This window comes from Folsomia candida, unplaced genomic scaffold, assembly GCF_002217175.1.
Source record: "Folsomia candida strain VU population unplaced genomic scaffold, ASM221717v1 Fcan01_Sc015, whole genome shotgun sequence".
NCBI classification, from domain to species: domain Eukaryota; kingdom Metazoa; phylum Arthropoda; class Collembola; order Entomobryomorpha; family Isotomidae; genus Folsomia; species Folsomia candida.
In genome coordinates this window covers 1,547,516-1,561,417 of record NW_019091207.1, presented here as the reverse complement: position 1 = coordinate 1,561,417, position 13,902 = coordinate 1,547,516, and the positions used below count along the sequence as shown (strand labels likewise).

The following is a 13,902-nucleotide window of genomic DNA, read 5'->3' as shown; positions in this document are numbered from 1 at the left end:
ACTGGCTCACAGAATGACTCGGGGGACGCTGTATCGTCTATTTTCAGTCTTGTAGAGACAGTGGCCGCGGAAGTGGGGGGGACCGAGGGACAATGTCCCCACGGTTATTCGATGTCCCCATCATCTTGTATAAACATATCCATCCCCTATCCTACAATGTTAATGTCCCCACGCCTTCCGCGGCCACTGGCTCACCCACTGACTGACCAGCCAGGCAAGCGCATCCTTTGATATTGATGGATGAAATGAAGCAAATGAAGCGGACGAGTAAGTTGATGGGATACGTACGTACGCATACAAGGACGACCGGATGGACTGGACTGGATTGTGTCCACTTGGCCAATTTTTTTGGCAATGGCAAAATTTTTTACTAAAAAAAGAGACGATTCGTTTTGTCCGGCTGGCTGGTTGAAAATTGGGGACGAGATGGAATTAAGAAGGATGAAGGAAAGAAGGAAATGAAGGGGAGGAGGAGGAGGAGATGGCGAAATTGACGATAAATCTTGCCCAATTCAATACGCTAAACAATGGTCTAGTCGGAAGAAGAATAGGGAATTGAACGAGTAAGAATATTTAGGAGGGGAAAGTCCATTTACAACTTTAATGAAACTGTACGATGCATTTATTCTCAGATGTGTGGGTACAAACAGTGGCCGCGGAAGCTGTGGGGGACATCTGGGGACGTTAAGATTGTAGGATGGGGAAGGGAGAGGTTTATGGGGAGATGATGGGAACATAGAATACCCGTGGGGACATTATCCCTCTGTCTCCACCTTTCCGCGGCCACTGTATTCTCCGACATGTACCTACATATATTGCAGTGGCCGCGGAAGCTGTGGGGACATTAAGATTGAAGGATATATTCTAGGGGTTTATATAAGATAGGGAGATGATGGGGACATCGCATAACCGGGAAGACATTGTCCCTCTGTCCCCACACTTCCGCGGGCACTGTATTCTCCGACATGTACCTACATATATTGCAGTGGCCGCGGAAGCTGTGGGGACATTAAGATTGAAGGATATATTCTAGGGGTTTATATAAGATAGAGAGATGATGGGGACATCGCATAACCGGGAAGACATTGTCCCTCTGTCCCCACACTTCCGCGGGCACTGTATTCTCCGACATGTACCTACATACATTTCAGTGGCCGCGGAAGCTGTGGGGACATTTGGGGACATTTACACTATAGGATAAGGGATGGAGAAGTTTTATATAAGATGAGCATATGATGTAGACATCGACTAACCGTTGGGGCATTGTCCCTCTGTTCCCATCCACCCTTCCGCGGCCACTGCGTAGGTACCCACCTATATTGACCAGAACATATTTACGAGGGAAAAGAAATGATGGCGTGGACGTGAGTGAGCAGGGACGCGTGTGGAGGAATTACTTTGTGCGTAAAGTAATAGAAAGCGATGGCCTCGTGGGGGTCGAGCGAGGGTGACCATTTTATTTATTGAGGTAGGCATTTCTTCTTCTTCTTGAGGTGGACTTTTTTTCTTTTACGACACGGTTGAATTGTCCCCTGAACAATGCGTCCCAAACAACTTTCACCATTTGGCTGGTGAGGTATGGAGAAAGATCTCGTGGTCAACTGAGTGGAAGATATTTATATCGCGTGGCAAATGTGTTAGTAAAGACGGGGCTGAATCGTATCATGACGGGTGTTTGAAGAAGTGGTTGGTCATGAAAGTTATAAAAATGAGATGGGGTATCAAATAAGACGTCAATTGTTTGGTAACGTGATTTATTTAAGAAGGCGTCAAAACTTCTGCATTATTGTGACACGTTTAAATGTACATAAATAAATTGTGTTAAACGAACATTAAATAGTGGTTTTGTGCAAAATGACACGAAATGAAAAGGAAATTATGTGATTTAAGACTTTTGACGTCGGAAGTTAAAAATACTAAAATAAACAATTAAACTAAATAAAAATTAGATATCGAACTCTGGGCGTTGATTTCGTGGTGAAATTTCTTTTAAAATAACACCGCATATGAAAATTAAGGTCTCATTTAGCGATTGACCTCACGCCAACTTGACCTTGACGGAAGGGACCCTATTTTCGAGCTTCTCGGCCGATAACAAACAATTGGAAGTGCAATGGCGAAAACATTATGTTGAGACGTTCTGGAGATACCCTGCCCACGGACGGACAGACGGGCGGGCGGACGGACAAAACGATAACATAAAGCGACTGATGCCACTTAATACAATAATTAATAGCAATACAATAATTACAATGTGCGCTTTCACCTCTACATTTCTACATAAATCGCATATAAAATAAGGTTCGCCTATGAAAATGCTTATATTCTTTCTATAAATAACCCTTATTACAAGTTAGCATTGTACACATGAAGTTGGTTAGTTTGCAGATTTTCAACCTAATTCAAAGTAATAATGTCCCCACTGACTTGAATCGAATTTCCCCCGCCGCCTTTTCTGTTGGTGCGATAATCCAATTTATTTCTCAAACTAAAAGCTTCATCCGAATTTGATCTTGCTAGTGATCACTCACATCTTTCTCTCCTTCGAACGTCTGCTTTCTACCTCGTCTCGAGTTTTCCTTCGTCCTCGTCCTCCTCGCATGACAAAAAGAGAGACCAAAGTAAAAGTAAAAGCGAGGTATTTAAGTAAGTATGAGTGACAGCGGTTGGTGGTAATTGATGCCAAGTCAAACCTCCGACCGGCAGAATTGAGTTGGTTGGATGCGAGTGTTGACTCTGTAAAAAAGAAAGTTGTAATTTAATTCCTAGCTTTTTATAGGGAACAATCTAAGGTCTGACAAGGGAGGTGTTCCAGCGGATGCTCTCAGATTTTGAGCAAACTTGTCTCAATCTGTCACAAATTTAATTAGGATGAAATTTGCGATCTCCCAATGGGCACGTGTGGCAGAGATATTTGCATCCAAACAGGAGAAAACGCACAGTCAATTGGGAAAGTGTAAAATTTGTCGACTTTAAGGCTCGCTTTCTCCTCTTCGGATGCAAATATCTCTGCCACACGTGCCCACTGGGAGATGGTGTCTTTCGCAAATTTAATATTAATTAAATTTGTGATCGATTGACACTAGTTTGCCCAAAATCTGAGAGCATACGCTGAGAGACCTCCATTGTAAGTACGTTGTGGTGGAGAAAGTTGAGAAACTCTGTCTTTTTAAATTCTCAATTTGATCTCCGTGTTCCCTTTCACTCTTTCGTTTCATACATATATGAATGAAACTAAAATCGTGGTAATCAAATCAGAGAATGGTGAAAGAGGAGTAACGTTTGGTTAAGGCTCGTTTAGTCCTGAGACCCAAGCAAGGCTACAAATTCCTATTTTTTTTTAAAAAAACAAGGGTCCAATATAATTTGGGTTTTTGCAAAAAATCAGAAACTTCATTGCTTGCAGTGATCACGTTGTATTTTAAAATGCAGAATTTGTCATAAGGTTTGTATGCATGAAAATCACATCAGAATCTTCGTTTGTACGTACTTTCTCTTACGTAGTGCGTTGTACTGTTCCAATTTTTGTAAGGTTTAACGTCATTGCATTTTAAATGTCACGGTACAAAATTTGTGTCAAGGTTTGTAGACACGAAAATTACGTACTTTCTCCACGTGGTACTGTTCCAATTTTTGCAAGAGTTAACTACATTGCAGTGACAGTGACCACGTTGCATTTTAAAAATGCACAAATTGTCACAAGGTTTGTATGCATGCAAATCTCTTTTCGTTTGTACTTTCCTCCACGTCGTACTGTCCCAATTTTTGTAAGGATTATCTACATTGCAGTGACCACGTTGCATTTTTAAAATGCACAAATTGTCAGACACTTTGTATGCATGAAAATTACGTCAGAATTTTCATGTGTGCTTTCTCTTACTTTGTACTCTTTCAACTTTTCAAATTTTTCTCAGGCCAGTTTCTCAGTTTGACATCTCTTCCCCATTACCCAGGTTGTTGTTTGATTTGTTAGTTGCGTCATTGCTTCTTACATAAGTAAAAATGAGCTTTGTTCTTTTTCAACTTCTTTTTTACGGAGGCTTCACAAGAGAAAAAAATTGGTTTCATTTTGTAAAAAGTATGTCTCCAAGAAATCTAAAGCTTGCCGTGAAAGCAACCCTTTTTTCATATCTTTTGAGCCAAATCCATCCCGTGATTGTATTAGATTCCCATTTATTCTTCACTCTCTGCGGGTGATTATCCAGGAGGGAAAAGCACACAGGGTTAGGGGACGTTCATAAAATACGTAACGGAAAATTGGCGATCTTTTTACCCCACTTAATATTTTTAACATGTGGCGCAAGTTGATCTTTAACGGAACAACGCAACCCCTCCCTCTCCCTGCGATGTGTTCAGTGGCCGCGGAAGCCATGGGGGCATCTGGGGACATTGTCATTGTAGGATAGTGGAGGGAGGGGTTTATATAAGTAACATGGGCAGATGATGGGGACATCGAACAAGCCTGGGGACATTACCCCTCTTACCACACCCTTCCACGGCTGGCGAGTTCTTATTGCACGAAAGTGTGTATGTACAGTGGCCGCAGAAGCTGTGGGGACATCTGGGGGCATCAACATTGTGGGATGAGGGAGGGATGGGTGTATATAAGATGGGAAAATGATGGGGACATAAAATAACCGTGGGGACATTATCCCTCTGTCCACACCCTTCCGCGGCCATTGGCTTCACTACATATTTTATGTACGTTCCCTGCCCATCCTGATTAAAGTATGTTTTTTGTCTCTAAAAAACCTCTGTCAGATTGGATGGGGAATAAAAATAGAGCATTGGAGAAATCGAGCCCAGATTTCATTTGTTTTTCGTTTCGAGGAGAGAAGAGACGGCAGAAAGTGATCAACAACCAAGATGAATAAGCTCGGAAACTTATCGTTGGAAATTTGAGAGCATGGCTCTGCCTCGTTGACTTGTTGGTTAGCTGAGCATTCATTCAAGGCGCTAATTAGTTTTCATTGTTTTAGAATTTCATGGGACCTCTTAATGACTTTGTTGAGGCTGGGTTTGTCAGATAGGATTGAAAGTGGAGAACATTTTCCTCCACTTGACTTAACTTGGGGATGTTTTGTATACTAAAGTAAAATAGGCAACCAGCAGATCCTGAAATGTGGGTTTTGCTTTCTCATTATACGTCTGATCCACACTTTCTCTTCTTGCTTTCACTTTTATGTAAAAGGTCTAAATTGGTTTTGGAGGCTGTGATTCCTTTCTAAATAAGCAGGATGATGAGAAAATTCGTAGATATAGCAAAGGATCTGGGTTAAGCATGTTTTTAAAAGGAAGTAGTAATCAAATGAGGAAATTGTGTACGTAATTTATTTATTATTTGGATATAGAGCACTACTAATTGATGATTATTACGTATTTACATGTTTATTATTTTCAGTAACATGCAAATAATTAGATGTATCGGCTGTGGCAATATCCATGAAAAAATAAACTAGTCTTGTACAAATTGATATGCGCATAATTTCTGCTTAGCATTTTTAGCCGGATTTTTTTTACCGTTTTTAGCCAACCATGACTGGCTTATGTACCCGTAATGGTTGTCTGTCTGTCTATTGCGCTCGTAAAACTTATCCAATCGACTTGAAAGTTTGCACACTTAAGAATATGCAAAATTAGGAGGCAATGTAATGTGCAAAATGTGTGGAAAGTTGTAGTGGTCGTATTATACCCACCTCAATTATTAATATGTAACAACCTGACTCGGGCTACTGCACTCTGGGTTTTCAATTTTGCTTGGAATAAATTACACAATCAATAACAAAATACGGAAGTTGGATAAATTTATTGTCGCGAATGCAGTAAAACAAGGAATGGAACAGAGAATAGATAAGAGCAATCCAGTCCAAGAACAAGAGCAAATAATTGAACTTAACCTTCACACCAGTTCCTCGTTAGATATGCGCATATCCGCTCAAAATATGCACATATCCGCCTCTTGTTGCTGCATTAAAATGAGGGTCAAAGATAATAAAAATGCTTACATCTTCTTGTACAATGCCGAATTAACATTTAAAGTAAAATAATTGACTAATAGAATCATTCAACCAATGGCCGCGGAAGCCGTGGGGACATTAACATTATAGGATAGGGGAGAGAGGGGTTTAACCAACATGGGCAGATGATGAGGACATCGAACAACCACGGAAACATTGTTCCTCTGTCCACACCCTTCCGCGGCCACTGCATTAAACCTATTGTGTCTCTCGTAAGTCTAAAATTGTCATATTAACGAATTGATCTGGTTTGGCATGCAGCATGAAAAAATTTCCTTGTGCGTCTTTCGCATCGACATATTTTGTACGAGAAACTTCAATAAAGCCAAACTTTTCGCCAATTCTTCGCGAAAATGGGTTGCTAAATGTGCATTCGATTATGGAATAGGACATCAGCTTCAAAACTTGTACGGCTCTTCGGAACATTTCCGTTGCGAGACCACATCCTCGGAAATCTTGATGGACACTGAGAATAAAAATTGCGGCATATTTTTCCACCCCGTATTTCTCGAAAATGTTTACGGAATCTTCTAAAATGGTGAAGAAGTGACGCACTTTCGGCGTTATGGGAGAAGTTGGGGTCAACACGGGGTATTTCTTGTCTTTGAAGCAGTCCTCCATAACTACGACGCCGGCAATCTGTGGAAATATGTAGATTTTTTAAAGGATTATTTAAGGATTGTAGGAGGGGAGGGGGAATATTTAGGAAAAATAAATATTTTTATGCGAGTTCTTCCCAGGGTTTGGATTTCCGGGGGTGTTACACCCACAAAAAGAGGGAAATTTGCATGGAGAAGACAGAAGTTATGCGAAGATATTGGATTTTGTGAAGAAATTAGCTTTTTATCGCTGTTAAAATGCTGCATTTTTTTAAAATTCGTGGAAACAATGTATTTTGACGGGGATAAAAAGTTAATTTCTTCATAAAATCCACTATTTTTGCATGAATTCTGTCTTCTCCACGTAGATCTTCGTCTTTTTGTGGGTGTAACATCCACAAAAATGGAAATCCAAACCCAGGGAAGTACGGGGTTCAAAATACTCTATTTCGACAAAGCAATTCTCATTTTTTTTAGAAATTGAAATAATAATAAAATACCGTCTTACTTTCCGCGTAACTTTACAAATTGCCATAAAACTCATCCCATTAACGAGAAACGTCCTTATCCTATCGTCCAAATCGTTCGCTCTGTCTTCCGTCATTCCCATCACAATTTGGGTGGGTTCATCCTTATAAAAGGAGTCACGAAGATGGGTCAGCACAGCACCGAAGTCTTTCTCTTGAACAGATTTGAATTCAAAGTTGCCCCACTCGGCACCATTGATAAGGTCGGAATCCATTATGATTTCTGAAGATTTTTTTTGGATCTTGATTGTGACAAGTTTCCAGGAGGAATTTCCTCTTATGCAGACTAGCTGAGACAAGAACCACTTTTGCTTTTATGCCTGTAGGCTGTCCAGTTTCTGCCCAGTTTGTGGATGCAAAAAAATATGTGTAAGCATGTGGACCATGTAACCAGTTTTATGTAGGAATGACCTTGTTCAAATCTGTTGGATGTACCTGGTTGATTTTTATTTATTCAAGTATAATATCAGTATTATTTATTTTACTCTGCACGCACGCACACAGTGTCCCCGATTTTACATATTATTTGTTACGTTCTGTTCTGCACTAATTGCAGGTGCCTCTTGTTATCAGTGCCGAGATAATATACCTATACAATTTTATGAAATCAAACGAGCGAAATGGAAAAATTGGGAAAATTGTATAAGTTTCTGTCAATTTTAAACGTTGTGGTTTTACTATTGTTAGAAGTGACGAGTGCAGACTTAGGAGACGCTGATCCCGTAGTTTTGACGAAATATGGAAAAGTGAGGGGGATAAGGACTAAGGAGCATTATGAGTTTAGGAAAATTCCGTTTGCGAAGCCACCCCTGGGGCAGCTCAGATTTAAGGTTCGAAAATTATAATTAATTCTGCTGTGTACTGTACTAATATGTACAACTGTAATTTCAACTGTACACACTTAGAAATCCAGTATTAAAGTAATACCAGGCGGTATACATATAAATATGACTCTACCAAAGTGGTATTGATAAGTAATACCGTTACTGTGTAGTAGTATGTAGCTTTGTATTGAAGTTTTACCATTCCGGTAAATTTTTACCGGACCTGTTTAAAAATATCAAGCGGTAGCGACTTAATTTAATACCGAGAAATAAATTCATGCATGACTATGCTAGATTTCTAACAGTGTAGAAAATATGAGTATGGGTTCGGAAAAACCCAGGGTTTTAATCAAAAATTATAAAACCCATGGGTTTTAATGGGTTTTACCATGTTAATTGGGTTTTATTTGGGTTTTAATGGGTTTTATTGGGTTTTATTAGTTTTAAGTAATAACTTAACAAAAATAATTCGGAATTTGTATCTATTCGGAAATTATTTTTGTTTTATAACACTTGAAATCTGTGATGCTAAAGGATGGAGTCAATTGTTGATTTGTTCCGAATTTTCATACATTAGAATAGTAATGAAATAAACTGCTTTAGAATGAATTGAGATAACGTCTTCTGACGTATAGGAGATGTATTTAACTTTTAGAATATATTTTTAAGGTAAAACTCAATTAAACCCAATAAAACCCATTAAAACCCAAATAAAACCCACTTAACATGGTAAAACCTAGTGGGTTTTATTCATTTACAACCCATTAAAACCCATTAAAACCCAATAAAACCCAACCAATTAAAACCCAGGTCGGAATATCCTGGATTAATAGATTACATTTTATTTCAGCCGCCACAAGAACCAGAAGCGTGGACAGATATTTTGCATAATGAAGACTTTCCTGAATACTGTATTCAGTGGAACACTTTTTGGAACACGACGGAAGGAATTGAAGATTGCCTGTATACAAACGTCTTCACTCCGAATCATCCTGGAAAATCGGATAAAAAGCTGCCAGTCATGGTTTATATTCATTCAGGTGGTTACATAAAATTAAAGTTGTACAAAAATTTGCACAGAAAATTTGCATTGCAAATTTTGCACAGTTCAGGTTTTTAATCTGTAAAGGATCTTGTTTCTTCAGGTGGTTTCATGTTTGGGAGGGGTGCCCAATTTCGCGCAGATTATCTCATGGAGACCAAGAAAGTTGTCGCTGTTGTGTTTCAGTACCGTTTGGGATCTTTCGGTAGGTTTTATATGCATATATTAAATTTGGAAATATTCGCAAATTAATTGCGAGTATGTTTCTTGGAAGGATTTTTAAATACGGAAGACAGTCATAGCTTTGGCAATATGGGGATGAAGGACCAAGTCCTGGCGTTGAAGTTTGTTCAAGAAAATATCGACAAAGTGAGGCATAAGTAATACACATGATATTCATGAAGATTAAAATATTATGCAAATAAGATTCGTTAACTTGTTGCTGTTTTAGTTTGGTGGTGACCCGAATCAAGGTAATTAAACAAATAAATACATAATTACAACTTACATTGGATTAGAGGTTTCTCAGCATATGCCTCCGATTTTGTGCAAATTAGTGTCAATCGATTACAAATTTGATTAGTATGAAATTTGCAAATGACACGATCTCCCAATGGGCACGTTTGGCAGAGATATTTGCATCCCAAGAGGAGAAAACGAGCGCAGTAAATGTGGATAATGTAAAATTTGTCAACTTTAATGCGCGCTTTCTTCTCTCCGGATGCAAATATCTCTGCCAAACGTGCCCATTGGGAGATCGTGTCATTTGCAAATTTCATACTAATCAAATTTGTAATCGATTGACACTAATTTGCACAAAATCTGAGAGCATAGCTGGGAGACCTCAATTGGTAGTAAATTACATACAAATTATAAATTATTTCTTAATTAATTTAGTCATGATTTTCGGAACGTCCGCTGGTGCTGCTAGTGTTCATTATCATCTATTGTCGCCGTTATCGAAAGGTCCTACTTTAAATTGATGGGAAGGATGACACTGATATTCGAATAAAATAATGCGTCCTAATTTTCAGGCTTATTTCACTCCGCCTTCAGTGGGAGTGGTACAGCGTTGTGTCCTTGGGCTTTCCAGCGAAACCCGAAAAATTCTGCGATAAAATTGGCAAAACTTTTAAGCTGTCCGACCGACAATTCAGAACAATTAGTAGACTGTTTAAGAAATAGGGATGCAGACGAAATTGGATTTGCACACAGCAAGTTAATGGTACATGGGAAAAATCAAAATAGAAATTTTCAGCGATTGTTTTAACCAGAGTTTTGCTGTGGTTTTTACCACTGTTCAAACCCAGTTTTAACCAGTTTTGGACATTCAAATTGCCAAAAAGTGTCCAAAATAGAGAATGGGAGAAAATATTACTTATTCGATAATCCGTTGACGCATATGTACATACTTAAGTTCCCACTAATTTTGATTATTTTGTTGTGTAACATGGTATGGTTTAGAAAATTTCTCAAAAAAAACATGTTTAAACAACAGTTTTCCAAATTCCGTGTTATTATAAAATGCTCAAAATTAATGGTAGATTACGTATAATTTTGGGAAAACGTAAGTAATAACATTTTGCCCCATTTTTCCAATATTGGACGCATTTGGACAGTTTAGACGCCGAGAATAATTTTGGACAGTTTAAACGCCTAAAATTATTTTAGACAGTTTAGACGCCAAAAAATAATTTTGGACAGTTTGAACGCCTAAAATTATTTTAGACAGTTTAGACGCCGAAAATTATTTTGGACAGTTTAGACGCCGAAAATTATTTTGACAGTTTTGCACGCTATTGGATGCTATCTAGTCTAAAAGTAATTTTGTGCGTCTAAAACAAAACACTGATTTGAAATTGTTTGCAGGATTGGGCGACCGACCCAATCGCGGCGTTTGGTCCGTCTCTCGAAGTTGGAAATCCTGATCCGACCACGAAATTTATCCATGCTCACCCAGCCGACATAATTCAGAGTGGAAAGGTTAATGAAGTGCCGTGGATCGTAGGTTTCAATTCGGATGAAGGATACGAACACACACTTTGTAATTTCGAATTGACATGAAAATCATGTATGTGTAAAGATTTGCATATCATTTAAATCTTAACTTCTTTTCAGCAATATTCAGAGACAGCAAACTTATGCTCGAACTGAACGGAAAACCAGACGAAATTTATCCAATAACGTTGGAATATGTGAACGAATCTGACCAAACGAAGAAGCAAATAACGGATAAAGTTCGGGAATTTTATTTCAAAAACGAGGATATTTGTGACAGAAATATGAAAAATTTGAGCAATGTAATTACTTACAAATACTTGATTATTGATTTAAATTAGGGATTCGTTAAGATAAATGTTTCGCTTCAGGTATATTCTGACAAGACGTATGTCCTCTGCACGTTACGAAGTGCATACCGACACGCTAAAATAGGTAAACCTGACACGCACCCAATTTACCTGTTTCAATTTGACTACAAGGGGAAAAGCAGTATTGTTACGTTGAGGGGGTTTTCTCGGGAAGGATTTGGTTAGTAATAAACTAATAATGGAGGTCCCCACGTATTCTCTCTGATTTTGATCAAATTACTACCAATCGGTCACAAATTTAATTAGTATGAAATTTACAAAAGATACGATCTCCCTATGAGCACGTTTGGCGGAGATATTTGCATCCAAAGAGGAGAAAACGCGCAGTAAAGCTGACAAATTTTACACTTTCCAAATTTACTGCGTGTTTTCTCCTCTTGAGATGCAAATATCTCCGCCAAAAGTGCTCATTGGGTGATCGTGTCTTCTGCAAATTTCACACTAATCAAATTTGTGATTGTTTAACAAAATCTGAGAGCATACGCTGGGAGACCTTCATTTCATGGTATGATTTAAAATATAATCCGAATATTTACTGAACCGTTTCGCCTATGCAAATAGGTTCCAACCATATGGATGACATTCAATATTTGATTAACTCTCCCTTGTTTGAGTTTATTGATGAGGAATCACAAGATAAGCCATTCCAAAAGGAGTATGTTGAAATGATTACGAATTTTGCGGTGACGAGGTATTCAATGCAATAATTAGCGAATTATTTGCATAGAACGGATCACGTGCTTATATACATATTGTGACTAAATTTTACTATTTGCATACAGGAAAATAGCGGCATTCAGCCAAGATCGGCCCGACGACGTCTGGCAACCGTTAGATCCCGGTGGAAACATAAAATGGTATCATGTCACGTCTCAACCAAAAATGGAACCCATAACGGACGCCTGGTCACAAAGGATGCATTTTTGGGATCAATTCGATCTACAAGAATATTCCGTGGCAGGAAAGACTCAACCTCGTGATGAGTTATGAATTAATTCATATGTAAAAATTATACCATAAAATACTCATATTTTCTTTGTTACATATGCATAATTATTGTCGAACTAATAAAGTTGTGAAGTAGTAAATTGCCATGATTCTTCGTGTGCATAAATTATGAAAATTAACTTGTTCATTCAATTATCGACACTTAAAATTCCTTGTCGCCATTAAAACTAGAGCGGAAGTGGTGCATTAATCAGGGAGACATCTTTATTTCTCTGTTGTGATGGGTCAAGGACGTACAAGTGTACATAAATATTGCCTTACATACACTAAATAATACATGGAGTAATTACATGCTTAATAAATACATACATAGAAATGTACATATGTAAAGTGCATCGTTTAACTCTCATACATACGTTTTTAAGGTTTGAATGAACAATATGTGTGTGAATCAGTATATTTAATACACATCTTGATTATTAACCAACAAACAACATAGAACAATGCGATTCAAGTTGACTGTACGGGTTCATTGATGGTTTGTCTCAATTTTTATTAAGCATGTTTTTCAATTGAGCATTTTTAACCCAGTTTAATTGAACTCATAAAAGTTATTGTAACAAGAAATACATGGATATTTGTAGTTCAAAGAAATCATGGTGGTTAATCACTCTCCTCTCCTCATTCGTAATCGTATAATGATATTCTGTTTCTTTAAAAAAAAATGTGGCCTGGTTGAAAATTGCATTATTGAAACAGTTTGAAGTTTTAACAGATTACGCATTCTTTTATTATTTATTAGCAACAATTTCTTCGAATTGATTTGTAGATATTTTGTTTGTGAACATTTTGACGTCTGTTACGTTATGGTACAAAATGATTTTCAAGTAATTATTTATCTGTTCGAAATATTTAATAGCAAGCGGTGAAATTATGTTCGAAAGGAGCGTTGCAATTTTGTATTTTTTGGCATTTTTTTATTTATGAGATACCTAAATATTTAATTAGTGCATTGAGTGCAACATGTGCACAACGTAGGTGCTGGTACTCCAAAAAAATTCCTGCCAAACTTTCTCCACCACTAATTAATCGATTAATGGCACATTACCACCAATTTCATAAATATTTACTATCTAAAAAGCAGATTTACAATTGTTCCCATTCGCTCTTTGTATTTAGTACATGTGTTTAGATAATAAACACTGTTTATCAACTAATTATGTATGTTAACATTGTCACATGAATGTATTTGTGTTATTGCCATTAAAATTAAACCACATTAAGGCCGCCTCTTTACGTTAACAATTCCCAATTTAGATTACAATGACCGATATTAAGTATGTAGTCACAAAATTATATAAAAATCAATTTAACAATCTGTGAACACCTCATTGTGTGATGTTTAATTATGATTATGTGATTAAATAAGTGAATATTAAGGCTTGAATTATGTTAAGCACTCATTATTAGGAGAAGAAATGAGACTTTATTCGTGTAATGACATATGTAATGTATGTATTTTAGGTATTTAGCATAGCGGAAAGCCCTTGAAAAATGTCTCAACCACCACTCAACA

The 13,902-nt window shown here is 37.6% G+C and overlaps 2 protein-coding genes across 2 annotated transcripts; one reads left to right on the top strand and one right to left on the bottom strand.

Annotated features, from left to right (window-relative positions):
• Positions 1–5,787: 5,787 nt before the first annotated feature.
• Positions 5,788–7,529, bottom strand: LOC110856235. The gene is made up of 2 exons (XM_022104705.2): positions 7,125–7,529; positions 5,788–6,656 (listed from the first exon to the last, which is right to left on the bottom strand). The coding sequence occupies exons 1-2, from the start codon at positions 7,356–7,358 to the stop codon at positions 6,216–6,218; spliced, it is 675 nt and encodes a 224-aa protein (XP_021960397.1). The 5' UTR covers positions 7,359–7,529; the 3' UTR covers positions 5,788–6,215.
• Positions 7,530–7,627: 98 nt separating this feature from the next.
• LOC110856137 (venom carboxylesterase-6) lies at positions 7,628–12,472 on the top strand. Its single transcript, XM_022104585.2, has 12 exons — positions 7,628–7,973; positions 8,818–9,007; positions 9,113–9,214; positions 9,284–9,378; positions 9,461–9,482; positions 9,907–9,975; positions 10,044–10,234; positions 10,879–11,053; positions 11,128–11,309; positions 11,379–11,538; positions 11,940–12,069; positions 12,161–12,472. Exons 1-12 carry the CDS (start codon positions 7,764–7,766, stop codon positions 12,366–12,368), a joined length of 1,734 nt encoding a protein of 577 aa, XP_021960277.1. The 5' UTR covers positions 7,628–7,763; the 3' UTR covers positions 12,369–12,472.
• The last annotated feature ends 1,430 nt before the right edge of the window (positions 12,473–13,902 follow it).